General features: G+C 49.0%; 1 protein-coding gene across 4 annotated transcripts in view; it reads left to right on the top strand.

The window, feature by feature from the left end:
• VTCN1 (V-set domain containing T cell activation inhibitor 1) overlaps window positions 1-22,226 on the top strand; it is a 195,665-nt gene that overhangs the window by 159,779 nt on the left and 13,660 nt on the right. Inside the window, exons 4-6 of one of the 4 annotated variants that reach the window (XM_073670877.1) lie at window positions 131-424; window positions 9,761-9,902; window positions 11,301-12,059. In XM_073670877.1, the coding sequence (XP_073526978.1) occupies window positions 131-424; window positions 9,761-9,882 (416 nt within the window). In that variant the 3' untranslated portion in view covers window positions 9,883-9,902; window positions 11,301-12,059. Of the gene's footprint in view, window positions 1-130; window positions 425-9,760; window positions 9,903-11,300; window positions 12,060-22,226 lie in introns of those variants that run through there. The other 3 variants (XM_073670880.1, XM_073670881.1, XM_073670879.1) reach the window with 3 other exon arrangements.

A 22,226-nucleotide genomic window follows, 5' to 3' on the forward strand; every position in this document is an offset into this window, starting at 1 on the left:
GAATGAAGTGGTGGTCAGGCGTGCGCACGGCCGCTACATTCAGAATAAACGTGTCCAGTTCTACTGATTAGCGCGGGTCCCAGCAGTCAGACCCTCACAGGTCACCTTCTCACATATACTTTATACACAGAAATAACTCAGGTGTCCACGTCTTCTCCAGCTTTTTCTGATCTGACAGTGACGAGCACCTCGGACACCGGCCTGCACTGTGACTCCCCCAGGTGGTACCCGAAGCCCACCGTCACATGGCTGAACGTCACCTCCGCAAGTGACATCACCAACTCGACCAGTACCAGATATGATGGCGGCCTGAACGGCGTGGTGGAGGTGATCTCTGACTACACCGGATTAGAAAGATACGTTCAGTACAGATGTGTGATAAGTAACAACCTGGCTCGTGCCGAGGGGGACGCCATACTCACAGGTGGGTAATGATGACATCACAGGTGTATAGTATATGAATGGTGACATCATAGGAGAGTAATATGTGACTGATGACATCACAGCTGTATAGTATATGAATGGTGACATCATAGGAGAGTAATATGTGACTGATGACATCAAAGCTGTATAGTATATGAATGGTGACATCATAGGAAAGTAATATGTGACTGATGACATCACAGGTGTATAGTATATGAATGGTGACATCATATGAGTGTAATATCTGACTGGTGACATCACAGGTATATAGTATATGAATGGTGACATCATAGGAGTGTAATATCTGACTGATGACATCACAGCTGTATAGTATATGAATGGTGACATCATAGGGGTGTAATATCTGACTGATGACATCACAGGTGTATAGTATATGAATGGTGACATCATATGAGTGTAATATCTGACTGGTGACATCACAGGTATATAGTATATGAATGGTGACATCATAGGAAAGTAATATGTGACTGATTACATCACAGGTGTATAGTATATGAATGGTGACATCATATGAGTGTAATATGTGACTGATGACATCACAGCTGTATAGTATATGAATGGTGACATCATATGAGTGTAATATGTGACTGATTACATCACAGCTGTATAGTATATGAATGGTGACATCATATGAGTGTAATATGTGACTGATGACATCACAGATGTATAGTATGTGCATGGTGACATCATAGGAGTGTAATATGTGACAGATGACATAACAGGTGTATAGTATATGAATGGTGACATCATATGAGTGTAATATGTGACTGATGACATCACAGCTGTATAGTATATGAATGGTGACATCATAGGATTGTAATATGTGACTGATGATATCACAGGTGTATAGTATATGAATGGTGACATCATAGGAAAGTAATATGTGACTGATGACATCACAGGTGTATAGTATATGAATGGTGACATCATAGGATTGTAATATGTGACTGATGATATCACAGGTGTATAGTATATGAATGGTGACATCATAGGAAAGTAATATGTGACTGATGACATCACAGGTGTATAGTATATGAATGGTGACATCATAGGATTGTAATATCTGACTGATGACATCACAGCTGTATAGTATATGAATGGTGACATCATAGGATTGTAATATGTGACTGATGACATCACCGGTGTATAGTATATGAATGGTGACATCATATGAGTGTAATATGTGACTGATGACATCACAGTTGTATAGTATATGAATGGTGACATCATAGGAAAGTAATATGTGACTGATGACATCACAGGTGTATAGTATATGAATGGTGACATCATATGAGTGTAATATGTGACTGATGACATAACAGGTGTATAGTATATGAATGGTGACATCATATGAGTGTAATATGTGACTGATGACATCACAGGTGTATAGTATATGAATGGTGACATCATAGGAGTGTAATATGTGACTGGTGACATCACCGGTGTATAGTATATGAATGGTGACATCATAGGGGTGTAATATGTGACTGATGACATCACAGGTGTATAGTATATGAATGGTGACATCATAGGAAAGTAATATGTGACTGATGACATCACAGGTGTATAGTATATGAATGGTGACATCATATGAGTGTAATATGTGACTGATGACATCACAGCTGTATAGTATATGAATGGTGACATCATAGGAAAGTAATATGTGACTGATGACATTACAGCTGTATAGTATATGAATGGTGACATCATAGGGGTGTAATATGTGACTGATGACATCACAGATGTATAGTATATGAATGGTGACATCATAGGATTGTAATATGTGACTGATGACATCACAGCTGTATAGTATATGAATGGTGACATCATAGGAGTGTAATATGTGGCTGATGACATCACAGATGTATAGTATATGAATGGTGACATCATAGGGGTGTAATATGTGGCTGATGACATCACAGGTGTATAGTATATGAATGGTGACATCATAGGAGTGTAATATCTGACTGATGACATCACAGCTGTATAGTATATGAATGGTGACATCATAGGAAAGTAATATGTGACTGATGACATCACAGCTGTATAGTATATGAATGGTGACATCATAGGAAAGTAATATGTGACTGATGACATTACAGCTGTATAGTATATGAATGGTGACATCATAGGAAAGTAATATGTGACTGATGACATCACAGCTGTATAGTATATGAATGGTGACATCATAGGAAAGTAATATGTGACTGATGACATTACAGCTGTATAGTATATGAATGGTGACATCATAGGAGTGTAATATGTGACTGATGACATCACAGCTGTATAGTATATGAATGGTGACATCATAGGAGTGTAATATCTGACTGATGACATCACAGCTGTATAGTATATGAATGGTGACATCATAGGAAAGTAATATGTGACTGATGACATTACAGCTGTATAGTATATGAATGGTGACATCATAGGAAAGTAATATGTGACTGATGACATCACAGCTGTATAGTATATGAATGGTGACATCATAGGAAAGTAATATGTGACTGGTGACATCACAGGTGTATAGTATATGAATGGTGACATCATAGGAAAGTAATATGTGACTGATGACATCACAGCTGTAAAGTATATGAATGGTGACATCATAGGAAAGTAATATGTGACTGATGACATCACAGGTGTATAGTATATGAATGGTGACATCATAGGAAAGTAATATGTGACTGATGACATTACAGCTGTATAGTATATGAATGGTGACATCATAGGAGTGTAATATGTGACTGATGACATCACAGCTGTATAGTATATGAATGGTGACATCATAGGAAAGTAATATGTGACTGATGACATCACAGCTGTATAGTATATGAATAGTGACATCATAGGAGTGTAATATGGGACTGATGACATCACAGCTGTATAGTATATGAATGGTGACATCATAGGAGTGTAATATGTGGCTGATGACATCACAGATGTATAGTATATGAATGGTGACATCATAGGAGTGTAATATGTGGCTGATGACATCACAGGTGTATAGTATATGAATGGTGACATCATAGGAGTGTAATATCTGACTGATGACATCACAGCTGTATAGTATATGAATGGTGACATCATAGGGGTGTAATATGTGGCTGATGACATCACAGCTGTATAGTATATGAATGGTGACATCATAGGAAAGTAATATGTGACTGGTGACATCACAGCTGTATAGTATATGAATGGTGACATCATAGGAGTGTAATATGTGACTGATTACATCACAGCTGTATAGTATATGAATGGTGACATCATATGAGTGTAATATGTGACTGATGACATCACAGATGTATAGTATGTGCATGGTGACATCATAGGAGTGTAATATGTGACTGATGACATAACAGGTGTATAGTATATGAATGGTGACATCATATGAGTGTAATATGTGACTGATGACATCACAGCTGTATAGTATATGAATGGTGACATCATAGGATTGTAATATGTGACTGATGATATCACAGGTGTATAGTATATGAATGGTGACATCATAGGAAAGTAATATGTGACTGATGACATCACAGGTGTATAGTATATGAATGGTGACATCATAGGATTGTAATATGTGACTGATGATATCACAGGTGTATAGTATATGAATGGTGACATCGTAGGAAAGTAATATGTGACTGATGACATCACAGGTGTATAGTATATGAATGGTGACATCATAGGATTGTAATATGTGACTGATGACATCACAGCTATATAGTATATGAATGGTGACATCATAGGATTGTAATATGTGACTGATGATATCACCGGTGTATAGTATATGAATGGTGACATCATATGAGTGTAATATGTGACTGATGACATCACAGGTGTATAGTATATGAATGGTGACATCATAGGAAAGTAATATGTGACTGATGACATCACAGCTGTATAGTATATGAATGGTGACATCATATGAGTGTAATATGTGACTGATGACATAACAGGTGTATAGTATATGAATGGTGACATCATATGAGTGTAATATGTGACTGATGACATCACAGGTGTATAGTATATGAATGGTGACATCATAGGAGTGTAATATGTGACTGGTGACATCACCGGTGTATAGTATATGAATGGTGACATCATAGGGGTGTAATATGTCACTGATGACATCACAGGTGTATAGTATATGAATGGTGACATCATAGGAAAGTAATATGTGACTGATGACATTACAGCTGTATAGTATATGAATGGTGACATCATAGGGGTGTAATATGTGACTGATGACATCACAGATGTATAGTATATGAATGGTGACATCATAGGATTGTAATATGTGACTGATGACATCACAGCTGTATAGTATATGAATGGTGACATCATAGGAGTGTAATATGTGACTGATGACATCACAGGTGTATAGTATATGAATGGTGACATCATATGAGTGTAATATGTGACTGATGACATAACAGGTGTATAGTATATGAATGGTGACATCATATGAGTGTAATATGTGACTGATGACATCACAGGTGTATAGTATATGAATGGTGACATCATAGGAGTGTAATATGTGACTGGTGACATCACCGGTGTATAGTATATGAATGGTGACATCATAGGGGTGTAATATGTGACTGATGACATCACAGGTGTATAGTATATGAATGGTGACATCATAGTGGTGTAATATGTGACTGATGACATCACAGGTGTATAGTATATGAATGGTGACATCATATGAGTGTAATATGTGACTGATGACATCACAGCTGTATAGTATGTGCATGGTGACATCATAGGGGTGTAATATGTGACTGATGACATCACAGCTGTATAGTATATGAATGGTGACATCATAGGAGTGTAATATGTGACTGATGACATCACAGCTGTATAGTATGTGCATGGTGACATCATAGGAGTGTAATATGTGACTGATGACATCACAGCTCTATAATATATGAATGATGACATAGGAGTGTAATATGTGACTGGTGACATCACAGCTGTATAGTATGTGCATGGTGACATCATAGGAGTGTAATATGTGACTGATGACATCACAGGTCTATAATATATGAATGATGACATAGGAGTGTAATATGTGACTGGTGACATCACAGGTGTATAGTATATGAATGGTGACATCATAGGAGTGTAATATGTGACTGATGACATCATAGCTGTATAGTATATGAATGGTGACATCATAGGAAAGTAATATGTGACTGGTGACATTACAGGTGTATAGTATATGAATGGTGACATCATAGGAGTGTAATATGTGACTGATGACATCATAGCTGTATAGTATATGAATGGTGACATCATAGGAAAGTAATATGTGACTGGTGACATCACATGTGTATAGTATATGAATGGTGACATCATAGGAGTGTAATATGTGACTGATGACATCACAGGTGTATAGTATATGAATGGTGACATCATATGAGTGTAATATGTGACTGATGAGATAACAGGTGTATAGTATATGAATGGTGACATCATAGGAGTGTAATATGTGACTGGTGACATCACCGGTGTATAGTATATGAATGGTGACATCATAGGGGTGTAATATGTGACTGATGACATCACAGGTGTATAGTATATGAATGGTGACATCATAGTGGTGTAATATGTGACTGATGACATCACAGGTGTATAGTATATGAATGGTGACATCATATGAGTGTAATATGTGACTGATGACATCACAGCTGTATAGTATGTGCATGGTGACATCATAGGGGTGTAATATGTGACTGATGACATCACAGCTGTATAGTATATGAATGGTGACATCATAGGAGTGTAATATGTGACTGATGACATCACAGCTGTATAGTATGTGCATGGTGACATCATAGGAGTGTAATATGTGACTGATGACATCACAGCTCTATAATATATGAATGATGACATAGGAGTGTAATATGTGACTGGTGACATCACAGCTGTATAGTATGTGCATGGTGACATCATAGGAGTGTAATATGTGACTGATGACATCACAGGTCTATAATATATGAATGATGACATAGGAGTGTAATATGTGACTGGTGACATCACAGGTGTATAGTATATGAATGGTGACATCATAGGAGTGTAATATGTGACTGATGACATCATAGCTGTATAGTATATGAATGGTGACATCATAGGAAAGTAATATGTGACTGGTGACATTACAGGTGTATAGTATATGAATGGTGACATCATAGGAGTGTAATATGTGACTGATGACATCATAGCTGTATAGTATATGAATGGTGACATCATAGGAAAGTAATATGTGACTGATGACATCACAGCTGTATAGTATATGAATAGTGACATCATAGGAGTGTAATATGTGGCTGATGACATCACAGCTGTATAGTATATGAATGGTGACATCATAGGAGTGTAATATGTGGCTGATGACATCACAGATGTATAGTATATGAATGGTGACATCATAGGGGTGTAATATGTGGCTGATGACATCACAGGTGTATAGTATATGAATGGTGACATCATAGGAGTGTAATATCTGACTGATGACATCACAGCTGTATAGTATATGAATGGTGACATCATAGGAAAGTAATATGTGACTGATGACATCACAGCTGTATAGTATATGAATGGTGACATCATAGGAAAGTAATATGTGACTGATGACATTACAGCTGTATAGTATATGAATGGTGACATCATAGGAGTGTAATATGTGACTGATGACATCACAGCTGTATAGTATATGAATGGTGACATCATAGGAAAGTAATATGTGACTGATGACATCACAGCTGTATAGTATATGAATAGTGACATCATAGGAGTGTAATATGGGACTGATGACATCACAGCTGTATAGTATATGAATGGTGACATCATAGGAGTGTAATATGTGGCTGATGACATCACAGATGTATAGTATATGAATGGTGACATCATAGGAGTGTAATATGTGGCTGATGACATCACAGGTGTATAGTATATGAATGGTGACATCATAGGAGTGTAATATCTGACTGATGACATCACAGCTGTATAGTATATGAATGGTGACATCATAGGGGTGTAATATGTGACTGATGACATCACAGCTGTATAGTATATGAATGGTGACATCATAGGAAAGTAATATGTGACTGGTGACATCACAGCTGTATAGTATATGAATGGTGACATCATAGGAAAGTAATATGTGACTGATGACATCACAGCTGTATAGTATATGAATAGTGACATCATAGGAGTGTAATATGTGGCTGATGACATCATAGCTGTATAGTATATGAATGGTGACATCATAGGAAAGTAATATGTGACTGATGACATCACAGGTGTATAGTATATGAATGGTGACATCATAGGAGTGTAATATCTGACTGGTGACATCACAGCTGTATAGTATATGAATGGTGACATCATAGGAGTGTAATATGGGACTGATGACATTACAGCTGTATAGTATATGAATGGTGACATCATAGGGGTGTAATATGTGGCTGATGACATCACAGGTGTATAGTATATGAATGGTGACATCATAGGAAAGTAATATGTGACTGATGACATCACAGCTGTATAGTATATGAATGGTGACATCATAGGAAAGTAATATGTGACTGATGACATTACAGCTGTATAGTATATGAATGGTGACATCATAGGAGTGTAATATGTGACTGATGACATCACAGCTGTATAGTATATGAATGGTGACATCATAGGAAAGTAATATGTGACTGATGACATCACAGCTGTATAGTATATGAATAGTGACATCATAGGAGTGTAATATGGGACTGATGACATCACAGCTGTATAGTATATGAATGGTGACATCATAGGAGTGTAATATGTGGCTGATGACATCACAGATGTATAGTATATGAATGGTGACATCATAGGAGTGTAAAATGTGGCTGATGACATCACAGGTGTATAGTATATGAATGGTGACATCATAGGAGTGTAATATGTGACTGATGACATCACAGCTGTATAGTATATGAATGGTGACATCATAGGAAAGTAATATGTGACTGGTGACATCACAGCTGTATAGTATATGAATGGTGACATCATAGGAGTGTAATATGTGACTGATGACATCACAGCTGTATAGTATATGAATGGTGACATCATAGGAAAGTAATATGTGACTGATGACATCACAGCTGTATAGTATATGAATAGTGACATCATAGGAGTGTAATATGGGACTGATGACATCACAGCTGTATAGTATATGAATGGTGACATCATAGGAGTGTAATATGTGGCTGATGACATCACAGATGTATAGTATATGAATGGTGACATCATAGGAGTGTAAAATGTGGCTGATGACATCACAGGTGTATAGTATATGAATGGTGACATCATAGGAGTGTAATATGTGACTGATGACATCACAGCTGTATAGTATATGAATGGTGACATCATAGGAAAGTAATATGTGACTGGTGACATCACAGCTGTATAGTATATGAATGGTGACATCATAGGAGTGTAATATGTGACTGATGACATCACAGCTGTATAGTATATGAATGGTGACATCATAGGAAAGTAATATGTGACTGATGACATCACAGCTGTATAGTATATGAATGGTGACATCATAGGAAAGTAATATGTGACTGATGACATCACAGCTGTATAGTATATGAATGGTGACATCATAGGAGTGTAATATGTGACTGATGACATCACAGCTGTATAGTATATGAATGGTGACATCATAGGAGTGTAATATGTGACTGATGACATCACAGATGTATAGTATATGAATGGTGACATACACATAAACAATATGGACTGCTGTGAAATGTTTTCATCTTTTGGAGCTTCATGTGATGAAGTCAGAGGCTCCTGGTTTGTGGTTCTCGTCTCCTAATGAACCTGGAGCGTCTGACAAGTGGTGTGTATCTCTGTGCACCACAAAATCCTACAACAGTCCGTGACCGGAGTAAGATTTCTGGCATAAGGAATGCCACAGCTCGTCATGAGTTAGATGAGCCATTGTGCCCCCCGCCACAACCCGCCACAACCAAGCTCCTCTCACTTCTGCCCATTTTGACGTAGATGGGAGAAACTGGCCGAGTCGCAACATTTTTATGCAACTCCGACTTAGGACAAAATTTTGCGACTTTTCAAAGCCATTTACACCGTAATCCTGTCAAAATTGCCTTGATGAATCGGGACCTGAGTGTCTCTTAATATTCGGCGCGGTGTTCTCTGGTCAGACTGGCGTAGCGGACCTTGTGCTCTGCAGGGTCTTGATGAATGGCCCCATCATGGTGTGTCCTCCTCCCTCTTATGTTTGGATTTTATTTCACAGATTCTGGCCTGAAAACAGAAACCCGTCTGCTGATCCTGAGCTCGGGCCAGGCGACATCTCCTTCCCGTCTTCTCTTGTGCCTTCTCATCCTGATCTTCCATCTTGGAGCTGAGAACATGTAGACGTCATCCATTACTATCAGGTGAATAGAAAATGAATGTGCGGCGGCTGTGTCCTAGGTCTCTGCCCCCGGGTGTCTGGAGCCAGAGATACGCCAGGTAACCCATTACATCAGGGCAGGGACTGGCGGACAGCTGGGTTGTCTACACTGGATGAGGTCTTCAGGTTCTTCTGCACCTGGAAGTGTCCACATATGTCTGCTGAAGACTGGACACCATGTCTTGTATGTATGGGATTGTTTGGCTCCCAATGTGACAGAGGTTTATAGAATTGTACTAAATGCAGTGTAATCGCTATAGGACGCTTCTGTCATATGTATAACTGGAGGCACACTACGTAGGAGAGATAAAGGGGGTCTCTGGTGAAAAAAAGTTATACCTTATGCATAGGAAAGGTGATACCTTATTGATTGTTGAGGGTCTGACCATTGGAACCAGTACCGATCAGTGGGCATTCTCGACCGCCGCTCCAGTCATTCCATATGGGACACGAGCGCGGTGCTCAGCTTTTTCTGGAAGTCCAAAGAAAATGAATGGAGCAGCTTTTGGGTATCTGACCTGCCACTCCATTCTGTAACATGGAACAAAATGCCCCATCGGGAATAAAAATTACCCATTGTGCTAATTGGTGTATTTCCCAGTGGTCAGACCCAAACCGATTAATGAGTTGTCCCCTATGCTGGGGATTCACTGGTGAACCCCAATAAGGGTTAGTTAGAAGGTCCTGGACCAGTGAGAGTCTGGTTAATAAAAGGGAGAGGCAAGTGAGAGTTCAGTAGGAGAATGCTGTAAAGCGTATGATAGGAAGAGAGCAACAGTAGTTATAGCAAGAAGAAACCATGGTATCGACAGTGACAGAACGGACAAGAAGATCAGTGTAAATGGTGAGGAGGACACTGGGGCTCCAGAATAGGTCCACAGAGAAGGAGATCGGTACAGCAGAGTACTGAACCAAAGAGTCCATAGGAAGAGGACCCTGAGACAGCGAGGTAGCCAGACTGGGGCAAGTGTAGCCATGATCCCAGAAGTGAAGAAATCCTGAGCTAGCAGCACAGGAGCGCCAAGGTGCTGCCCTACAGCTGGTACAGGAAGATGGAGATACAGGAAGAATTTGGCACTATAAATGCAGTTATGAAGCTGTTCTCAAGAGTCGGGCTTCCGCCAGTACCCGCTAAGATCTGTCTGCTGTTCTCTGTACATACCGTGATATACACTAAAGAAAAGTTTGTTTCAGCAATCTGTAGTCTCTGTCTCTCTTGTCGTGATGCTACTAAGAATTTTCAAGATCATGCGAGAGATGTGTTGTTGTCACTGATGTTTGGGGGCGGTGGTGTCTGTACCTTGGCCAGTGTGCCCCATACATATGTGTGAGATAGCTGATGATCTATACCACAGTACCTAATCCCAGTTTTCTCTCCCAGCTCTCGTACAGTCCATGGATGATTGTGCTCTAGATGGTCCTCATCTTCTCACAGACATTTCAGAGACTTCTCTTCCCACCATTGTTCACCTTCCTCCTGACTCTGGGAGTCTCTTATGGGCACATTGGCTGCAGATCTTCTCCATTGATGTAATTTCATTGGCATCACCATGAGTTTGTCAGGAGACATCTGGCAGTACGAGAGCTCCCAAGTCCTGAGAACTATCCCAAGACCTGGAGATCATGTCTCAAGGACATATGTCTCCTTGGAAGGGAAGGATAAGTCCTCAGTGCAGGCGTGAAGAGCTACATAGGACACAAGAAGAAACGGTACCTGGAGAGAAGCCAAACCTGAAGACGGGGTCCACGCCGGCGAAACTCCGGGACATTGTACGAGATGCGTTCACCATTATGGCTTCCTAAAGATCATAAGCAGAGGTACATGACTCAGAGATATGAAGGAACAGGTTTTTAAGGAGAGGACTACGTTGTGTCTCCCGTGTGAGGTCTTAGCCCGGACGTTACATAGTGGAAGGAACAGGGTCCCCAGCAGCACAGAGTATTTCAACAGGATGAATGTCATCTCTTCCTCCTCTTTTGCAGACCCCAATTTCTCCATATTAATGCTTGTCCCTGGATATGTAAAAAGCTTTTATTTTTCTATTAAAGAAACCGCAGTTATTTATTACCCAGGATCCCCTCTGCTTCTTGTATCACTTACTGCAGGATTGAAATAAAATCTTATTATTGACTCCTTTAACTGTGGTCATTTCGTTGTGTGGGGGAGACCATGGCGCAGACCTACTATTAATGGCCAGGGTGTATACGGTATATATGACATACTCCGGACCACCCTACTGATTATCATTGTGACACACATACAACTCTTCACACCACCAGGTGGTCATCGCTGGCACTGCCGGTGCAACTTCAGCATCAGTATAAAGCAGGAACCGTCAAGACTTAAAGGGGTTGTCTACTACTAGGATGACCCCTTCTAAATAAAAACATGTTCCAGTGGCTCTCGTCTGGTTGTTATGATACGAGAGCCTGGAGCTCAATCAGCTCCGGCGTCACTAACCCCCGCCTTCGGACGTGTTGAACATCAACAGGAAGCCAGGCTGCTCGCTAAACTTCCATTTAACCAGACTTCCACTCACACGACCAAGATTCAGTCCTTTTTACCAGGCCTCCACTACAAGTCCGAGATTCAGTCTCTTCAGACCAGAGAGGCCTCTCACACTCCGCTCACATGGCCAAAGTTCCATCCCTTTATCCAGGCCTCTACTCAAACGGCTGAGATTTCATCCCTTTAACCAGGCCTCCAGCTCACACGAGTGATATTCCATCCCTTTATCCAGGCCTCCGCTCACACGGCCTAGGTTCCCTCCCTTTATCCAGGCCTCCGCTCACCCGGCCATGGATCCACCCTTTAACCAGGCCTCCGCGCACACGGTTGAGATTCCATCCATTTAACCAGGCCTCCGCTCACACAGCCGAGGTTCCCTCCCTTTTACCAGGCCTCCGCTCACCCGGCCATGGATCCACCCTTTAACCAGGCCTCCGCTTACACGGCTGAGGTTCCCTCCCTTTAACCAGGCCTCCGCTCACACGAGTGATATTCCATCCCTTTATCCAGGCCTCCGCTCACACGAGTGATATTCCATCGCTTTATCCAGACCTCTGCTCACAGGAGTGATATTCCATCCCTTTAACCAGGCCTCCACTCACACAGCTGAGATTCCGTCCCTTTAACCAGGCCTCCGCTCACATGAGATTCCTTCCCTTTAACCAGGCCTCCGCTCACACAACCGAGGTTCCCTCCCTTTAACTAGGCCTCCGTTCACACGGTTGAGATTCTCTCCCTTTAGCCAGTCCTCCGCTCATATGGCCAAGGTTCCCTCCCTTTAACCGGGCCTCCGCTCACACGGCCGAGGTTCCCTCCCTTTAACCAGGCCTCCGCTCACACGGCCGAGGTTCCCTCCCTTTAACCAGGCCTCCGCTCACACGGAGGTTCCCTCCCTTTAACCAGGCCTCCGCTCACACGGCCAAGGTTCGCTCCCTTTAACCAGGCCTCCGCTCACACGGCCGAGGTTCCCTCCCTTTAACCAGGCCTCCGCTCACACGGCCGAGGTTCCCTCCCTTTAACCAGGCCTCCACGCACACGGTCGAGGTTCCCTCCCTTTAACCAGGCCTCCGTTCACACGGCCGAGATTCCCTGCCTTTATCCAGGACTCCGCTCACACGGCCGAGGTTCCGTCCCTTTATCCAGGCCTCCACTCACACGGCCGAGGTTCCGTCCCTTTATCCAGGCCTCCGCTCACACGGCCGAGGTTCCCTCCCTTTAACCAGGCCTCCACTCACACGGCTGAGGTTCCCTCCCTTTAACCAGGCCTCCGCTCACACGGCCGAGGTTCCCTCCCTTTAACCAGGCCTCCGCTCACACGGCCGAGGTTCCCTCCCTTTAACCAGGCCTCCGCTCACACGGCCGAGGTTCCCTCCCTTTAACCAGGCCTCCGCTCACACGGCCGAGGTTCGCTCCCTTTAACCAGGCCTCCTCTCACACGGCCGAGGTTCCCTCCCTTTAACCAGGCCTCCGCTCACACGGCCGAGGCTTGCTCCCTCCCTTTAACCAGGCCTCCGCTTACATGGCCGAGGTTCTCTCCCTTTAACCAGGCCTCCGCTCACATGAGATACCTTCCCTTTAACCAGGCCTCCGCTCACACAGCCGAGGTTCCCTCCCTTTAACTAGGCCTCCGTTCACACGGTTGAGATTCTCTCCCTTTAGCCAGTCCTCCGCTCATATGGCCAAGGTTCCCTCCCTTTAACCGGGCCTCCGCTCACACGGCCGAGGTTCCCTCCCTTTAACCAGGCCTCCGCTCACACGGCCGAGGTTCCCTCCCTTTAACCAGGCCTCCGCTCACACGGCCGAGGTTCGCTCCCTTTAACCAGGCCTCCGCTCACACGGCCGAGGTTCCCTCCCTTTAACCAGGCCTCCGCTCACACGGCCGAGGTTCCCTCCCTTTAACCAGGCCTCCACGCACACGGTCGAGGTTCCCTCCCTTTAACCAGGCCTCCGTTCACACGGCCGAGATTCCCTGCCTTTATCCAGGACTCCGCTCACACGGCCGAGGTTCCGTCCCTTTATCCAGGCCTCCACTCACACGGCCGAGGTTCCGTCCCTTTATCCAGGCCTCCGCTCACACGGCCGAGGTTCCCTCCCTTTAACCAGGCCTCCACTCACACGGCTGAGGTTCCCTCCCTTTAACCAGGCCTCCGCTCACACGGCCGAGGTTCCCTCCCTTTAACCAGGCCTCCGCTCACACGGCCGAGGTTCCCTCCCTTTAACCAGGCCTCCGCTCACACGGCCGAGGTTCCCTCCCTTTAACCAGGCCTCCGCTCACACGGCCGAGGTTCGCTCCCTTTAACCAGGCCTCCTCTCACACGGCCGAGGTTCCCTCCCTTTAACCAGGCCTCCGCTCACACGGCCGAGGCTTGCTCCCTCCCTTTAACCAGGCCTCCGCTTACATGGCCGAGGTTCTCTCCCTTTAACCAGGCCTCCGCTCACATGAAATACCTTCCCTTTAACCAGGCCTCCGCTCACACAGCCGAGGTTCCCTCCCTTTAACTAGGCCTCCGTTCACACGGTTGAGATTCTCTCCCTTTAGCCAGTCCTCCGCTCATATGGCCAAGGTTCCCTCCCTTTAACCGGGCCTCCGCTCACACGGCCGAGGTTCCCTCCCTTTAACCAGGCCTCCGCTCACACGGCCGAGGTTCCCTCCCTTTAACCAGGCCTCCGCTCACACGGAGGTTCCCTCCCTTTAACCAGGCCTCCGCTCACACGGCCAAGGTTCGCTCCCTTTAACCAGGCCTCCGCTCACACGGCCGAGGTTCCCTCCCTTTAACCAGGCCTCCGCTCACATGGCCGAGGTTCCCTCCCTTTAACCAGGCCTCCGCGCACACGGTCGAGGTTCCCTCCCTTTAACCAGGCCTCCGTTCACACGGCCGAGATTCCCTGCCTTTATCCAGGCCTCCGCTCACACGGCCGAGGTTCCGTCCCTTTATCCAGGCCTCCACTCACACGGCCGAGGCTCCGTCCCTTTATCCAGGCCTCCGCTCACACGGCCGAGGTTCCCTCCCTTTAACCAGGCCTCCACTCACACGGCTGAGGTTCCCTCCCTTTAACCAGGCCTCCGCTCACACGGCCGAGGTTCCCTCCCTTTAACCAGGCCTCCGCTCACACGGCCGAGGTTCCCTCCCTTTAACCAGGCCTCCGCTCACACGGCCGAGGTTCCCTCCCTTTAACCAGGCCTCCGCTCACACGGCCGAGGTTCGCTCCCTTTAACCAGGCCTCCGCTCACACGGCCGAGGTTCCCTCCCTTTAACCAGGCCTCCGCTCACACGGCCGAGGTTCCCTCCCTTTAACCAGGCCTCCGCTCACACGGCCGAGGTTCGCTCCCTTTAACCAGGCCTCCTCTCACACGGCCGAGGTTCCCTCCCTTTAACCAGGCCTCCGCTCACACGGCCGAGGCTTGCTCCCTTTAACCAGGCCTCCGCTCACACGGCCGAGGTTCCCGCCCTTTAACCAGGCCTCCGCTTACATGGCCGAGGTTCCCTCCCTTTAACCAGGCCTCCGATCACACGGCCAAGGCTTGCTCCCTTTAACCAGGCCTCCGCTCACACGGCCGAGATTCCCTCCCTTTATCCAGGCCTCCGCTCACACGGCCGATGTTCCGTCCCTTTATCCAGTCCTCCACTCACAAAGCCGAGGTTCCCTCCCTTTAACCAGGCATCCGCTCACACGGTCGAGGTTTCCTCCCTTTAACCAGGCCTCCGCTCACACGGCCATGGATCCACCCTTTATCCAGTCCTCCACTCACAAGGCTGAGGTTCCCTCCCTTTAACCAGGCCTCAGCGCACACGGTTGAGATTCCATCCATTTAACCAGGCCTCCACTCACACGGCCATGGATCCACCCTTTAACCAGGCCTCCGCTCACACGGCTGAGGTTCCCTCCCTTTAACCAGGCCTCCGCTCACACGAGTGATATTCCATCCCTTTATCCAGACCTCTGCTCACAGGAGTGATATTCAATCCCTTTAACCAGGCCCCCACTCACACGGCTGAGATTCCGTCCCTTTAACCAGGCCTTTACTCATACGACTGAGATTCCGTCCCTTTATCCAGTCCTCCGCTCACATGGCTGAAGTCGAGGTTCCCTCCCTTTAACCAGGCCTCTGCTCACACGGTCGAGGTTCCCTCCCTTTAACCAGGCCTCCGCTCACACGGCCGAGGTTCCCTCCCTTTAACCAGGTCTCCGCTCACACGGCCGAGGTTCCCTCCCTTTAACCAGGCATCCACTCACACGGTCAAGGTTCCCTCCCTTTAACCAGGCCTCCGCTCACACGGCCGAGATTCCCTCCCTTTAACCAGGCATCCGCTCACACGGTCGAGGTTCCCTCCCTTTAACCAGGCATCCGCTCACACGGCCGAGGTTCCCTCCCTTTAACCAGGCCTCCGCTCACACGGCCGAGGTTCCCTCCCTTTAACCAGGCCTCCGCTCACACGGTTGAGATTCTCTCCCTTTAACCAGGCCTCCGCTCACACGGACGAGGTTCCCTCCCTTTAACCAGGCCTCCGCTCACACGGCTGAGGTTCCGTCCCTTTATCCAGGCCTCCGCTCACACGGCTGAGGTTCCGTCCCTTTATCCAGGCCTCAGCTCACACGGCTGAGGTTCCCTCCCTTTAACCAGGCCTCCGCTCACACGGTTCAGATTCTCTCCCTTTAACCAGGCCTCCGCTCACACGGCTGAGGTTCCCTCCCTTTAACCAGGCCTCCGCTCACACAGACGAGGTTCCTTCCCTTTAACCAGGCCTCCGCTCACACCGCTGAGGTTCCGTCCCTTTATCCAGGCCTCCGCTCACACGGCCGAGGTTCCCTCCCTTTAACCAGGCTTTCGCTCACATGGACGAGGTTCCGTCCCTTTATCCAGGCCTCCGCTCACACGGCTGAGGTTCCCTCCCTTTATCAAGGCCTCCGCTCACACGGCTGAGGTTCCGTCCCTTTATCCAGGCCTCCGCTCACACGGCTGAGGTTCCATCCCTTTATCCAGGCCGTCGCTCACACGGCTGAGGTTCCGTCCCTTTATCCAGGCCTCCGCTCACACGGCTGAGGTTCCGTCCCTTTATCCAGGCCTCCGCTCACACGGCTGAGGTTCCGTCCCTTTATAAAGGCCTCTGCTCACACGGCTGAAGTTCCGTCCCTTTATCCAGGCCTCCGCTCACACGGCTGAGGTTCCGTCCCTTTATCCAGGCCTCCGCTCACACGGCTGAGGTTCCGTCCCTTTATCCAGGCCTCCGCTCACACGGCCGAGATTCCCTCCCTTTATCCAGGCCTCCGCTCACACGGCTGAGGTTCCGTCCCTTTATCCAGGCCTCCGCTCACACGGCTGAGGTCCCGTGCCTTTATCCAGACCTCCGCTCACACGGCTGAGGTTCCGTCCCTTTTACAGGCCTCCGCTCACACGGCTGAGGTTCCGTCCCTTTATCCAGGCCTCCGCTCACACGGCTGAGGTTCCGTCCCTTTATCCAGGCCTCCGCTCACACGGCTGAGGTCCCGTCCCTTTATCCAGGCCTCCGCTCACACGGCTGAGGTTCCGTCCCTTTATCCAGACCTCCGCTCACACGGCTGAGGTTCCGTCCCTTTATCCAGGCCTCCGCTCACACGGCTGAGGTTCCGTCCCTTTATCCAGGCCTCCGCTCACACGGCTGAGGTCCCGTCCCTTTATCCAGGCCTCCGCTCACACGGCTGAGGTCCCGTCCCTTTATCCAGGCCTCCGCTCACACGGCTGAGGTTCCGTCCCTTTATCCAGACCTCCGCTCACACGGCTGAGGTTCCGTCCCTTTATCCAGGCCTCCGCTCACACGGCCGAGATTCCCTCCCTTTATCCAGGCCTCCGCTCACACGGCTGAGGTTCCGTCCCTTTATCCAGGCCTCCGCTCACACGGCTGAGGTTCCGTCCCTTTATCCAGGCCTCCGCTCACACGGCTGAGGTTCCGTCCCTTTATAAAGGCCTCCGCTCACACGGCTGAAGTTCCGTCCCTTTATCCAGGCCTCCGCTCACACGGCTGAGGTTCTGTCCCTTTATCCAGGCCTCCGCTCACACGGCTGAGGTTCCGTCCCTTTATCCAGGCCTCCGCTCACACGGCTGAGGTTCCGTCCCTTTATCCAGGGCTCAGCTCACACGGCTGAGGTTCCGTCCCTTTATCCAGGCCTCCGCTCACACGGATGAGGTTCCCTCCCTTTATCCAGGCCTCCGCTCACACGGCTGAGGTTCCGTCCCTTTATCCAGGCCTCCGCTCACACGGCTGAGGTTCCGTCCCTTTATCCAGGCCTCCGCTCACACGGCTGAGGTTCCGTCCCTTTATCCAGGCCTCCGCTCACACGGCTGAGGTTCCCTCCCTTTATCCAGGCCTCCGCTCACACGGCTGAGGTTCCGTCCCTTTATCCAGGCCTCCGCTCACACGGCTGAGGTTCCGTCCCTTTATCCAGGCCTCCGCTCACACGGCTGAGGTTCCGTCCCTTTATCCAGGCCTCCGCTCACACGGCTGAGGTTCCGTCCCTTTATCCAGGCCTCCGCTCACACGGCTGAGGTTCCCTCCCTTTATCAAGGCCTCCGCTCACACGGCTGAGGTTCCGTCCCTTTATCCAGGCCTCCGCTCACACGGCTGAGGTTCCGTCCCTTTATCCAGGCCTCCGCTCACACGGCTGAGGTTCCGTCCCTTTATCCAGGCCTCCGCTCACATGGCTGAGGTTCCGTCCCTTTATCCAGGCCTCCGCTCACACGGCTGAGGTTCCCTCCCTTTATCCAGGCCTCCGCTCACACGGCCGAGGTTCCGTCCCTTTATCCAGGCCTCCACTCACACGGCCGAGGCTCCGTCCCTTTATCCAGGCCTCCGCTCACACGGCCGAGGTTCCCTCCCTTTAACCAGGCCTCCACTCACACGGCTGAGGTTCCCTCCCTTTAACCAGGCCTCCGCTCACACGGCCGAGGTTCCCTCCCTTTAACCAGGCCTCCGCTCACACGGCCGAGGTTCCCTCCCTTTAACCAGGCCTCCGCTCACACGGCCGAGGTTCCCTCCCTTTAACCAGGCCTCCGCTCACACGGCCGAGGTTCGCTCCCTTTAACCAGGCCTCCGCTCACACGGCCGAGGTTCCCTCCCTTTAACCAGGCCTCCGCTCACACGGCCGAGGTTCCCTCCCTTTAACCAGGCCTCCGCTCACACGGCCGAGGTTCGCTCCCTTTAACCAGGCCTCCTCTCACACGGCCGAGGTTCCCTCCCTTTAACCAGGCCTCCGCTCACACGGCCGAGGCTTGCTCCCTTTAACCAGGCCTCCGCTCACACGGCCGAGGTTCCCGCCCTTTAACCAGGCCTCCGCTTACATGGCCGAGGTTCCCTCCCTTTAACCAGGCCTCCGATCACACGGCCAAGGCTTGCTCCCTTTAACCAGGCCTCCGCTCACACGGCCGAGATTCCCTCCCTTTATCCAGGCCTCCGCTCACACGGCCGATGTTCCGTCCCTTTATCCAGTCCTCCACTCACAAAGCCGAGGTTCCCTCCCTTTAACCAGGCATCCGCTCACACGGTCGAGGTTTCCTCCCTTTAACCAGGCCTCCGCTCACACGGCCATGGATCCACCCTTTATCCAGTCCTCCACTCACAAGGCTGAGGTTCCCTCCCTTTAACCAGGCCTCAGCGCACACGGTTGAGATTCCATCCATTTAACCAGGCCTCCACTCACACGGCCATGGATCCACCCTTTAACCAGGCCTCCGCTCACACGGCTGAGGTTCCCTCCCTTTAACCAGGCCTCCGCTCACACGAGTGATATTCCATCCCTTTATCCAGACCTCTGCTCACAGGAGTGATATTCAATCCCTTTAACCAGGCCCCCACTCACACGGCTGAGATTCCGTCCCTTTAACCAGGCCTTTACTCATACGACTGAGATTCCGTCCCTTTATCCAGTCCTCCGCTCACATGGCTGAAGTCGAGGTTCCCTCCCTTTAACCAGGCCTCTGCTCACACGGTCGAGGTTCCCTCCCTTTAACCAGGCCTCCGCTCACACGGCCGAGGTTCCCTCCCTTTAACCAGGTCTCCGCTCACACGGCCGAGGTTCCCTCCCTTTAACCAGGCATCCACTCACACGGTCAAGGTTCCCTCCCTTTAACCAGGCCTCCGCTCACACGGCCGAGATTCCCTCCCTTTAACCAGGCATCCGCTCACACGGTCGAGGTTCCCTCCCTTTAACCAGGCATCCGCTCACACGGCCGAGGTTCCCTCCCTTTAACCAGGCCTCCGCTCACACGGCCGAGGTTCCCTCCCTTTAACCAGGCCTCCGCTCACACGGTTGAGATTCTCTCCCTTTAACCAGGCCTCCGCTCACACGGACGAGGTTCCCTCCCTTTAACCAGGCCTCCGCTCACACGGCTGAGGTTCCGTCCCTTTATCCAGGCCTCCGCTCACACGGCTGAGGTTCCGTCCCTTTATCCAGGCCTCAGCTCACACGGCTGAGGTTCCCTCCCTTTAACCAGGCCTCCGCTCACACGGTTCAGATTCTCTCCCTTTAACCAGGCCTCCGCTCACACGGCTGAGGTTCCCTCCCTTTAACCAGGCCTCCGCTCACACAGACGAGGTTCCTTCCCTTTAACCAGGCCTCCGCTCACACCGCTGAGGTTCCGTCCCTTTATCCAGGCCTCCGCTCACACGGCCGAGGTTCCCTCCCTTTAACCAGGCTTTCGCTCACATGGACGAGGTTCCGTCCCTTTATCCAGGCCTCCGCTCACACGGCTGAGGTTCCCTCCCTTTATCAAGGCCTCCGCTCACACGGCTGAGGTTCCGTCCCTTTATCCAGGCCTCCGCTCACACGGCTGAGGTTCCATCCCTTTATCCAGGCCGTCGCTCACACGGCTGAGGTTCCGTCCCTTTATCCAGGCCTCCGCTCACACGGCTGAGGTTCCGTCCCTTTATCCAGGCCTCCGCTCACACGGCTGAGGTTCCGTCCCTTTATCCAGGCCTCCGCTCACACGGCTGAGGTTCCGTCCCTTTATAAAGGCCTCTGCTCACACGGCTGAAGTTCCGTCCCTTTATCCAGGCCTCCGCTCACACGGCTGAGGTTCCGTCCCTTTATCCAGGCCTCCGCTCACACGGCTGAGGTTCCGTCCCTTTATCCAGGCCTCCGCTCACACGGCCGAGATTCCCTCCCTTTATCCAGGCCTCCGCTCACACGGCTGAGGTTCCGTCCCTTTATCCAGGCCTCCGCTCACACGGCTGAGGTCCCGTGCCTTTATCCAGACCTCCGCTCACACGGCTGAGGTTCCGTCCCTTTTACAGGCCTCCGCTCACACGGCTGAGGTTCCGTCCCTTTATCCAGGCCTCCGCTCACACGGCTGAGGTTCCGTCCCTTTATCCAGGCCTCCGCTCACACGGCTGAGGTCCCGTCCCTTTATCCAGGCCTCCGCTCACACGGCTGAGGTTCCGTCCCTTTATCCAGACCTCCGCTCACACGGCTGAGGTTCCGTCCCTTTATCCAGGCCTCCGCTCACACGGCTGAGGTTCCGTCCCTTTATCCAGGCCTCCGCTCACACGGCTGAGGTCCCGTCCCTTTATCCAGGCCTCCGCTCACACGGCTGAGGTCCCGTCCCTTTATCCAGGCCTCCGCTCACACGGCTGAGGTTCCGTCCCTTTATCCAGACCTCCGCTCACACGGCTGAGGTTCCGTCCCTTTATCCAGGCCTCCGCTCACACGGCTGAGGTTCCGTCCCTTTATCCAGGCCTCCGCTCACACGGCTGAGGTTCCGTCCCTTTATCCAGGCCTCCGCTCACACAGCCGAGAATCCCTCCCTTTATCCAGGCCTCCGCTCAC

This window comes from Phyllobates terribilis, unplaced genomic scaffold (assembly GCF_046119375.1).
Source record: "Phyllobates terribilis strain yellow unplaced genomic scaffold, ASM4611937v1 Scaffold_2__4_contigs__length_985480577, whole genome shotgun sequence".
Lineage (NCBI taxonomy): Eukaryota > Metazoa > Chordata > Amphibia > Anura > Dendrobatidae > Phyllobates > Phyllobates terribilis.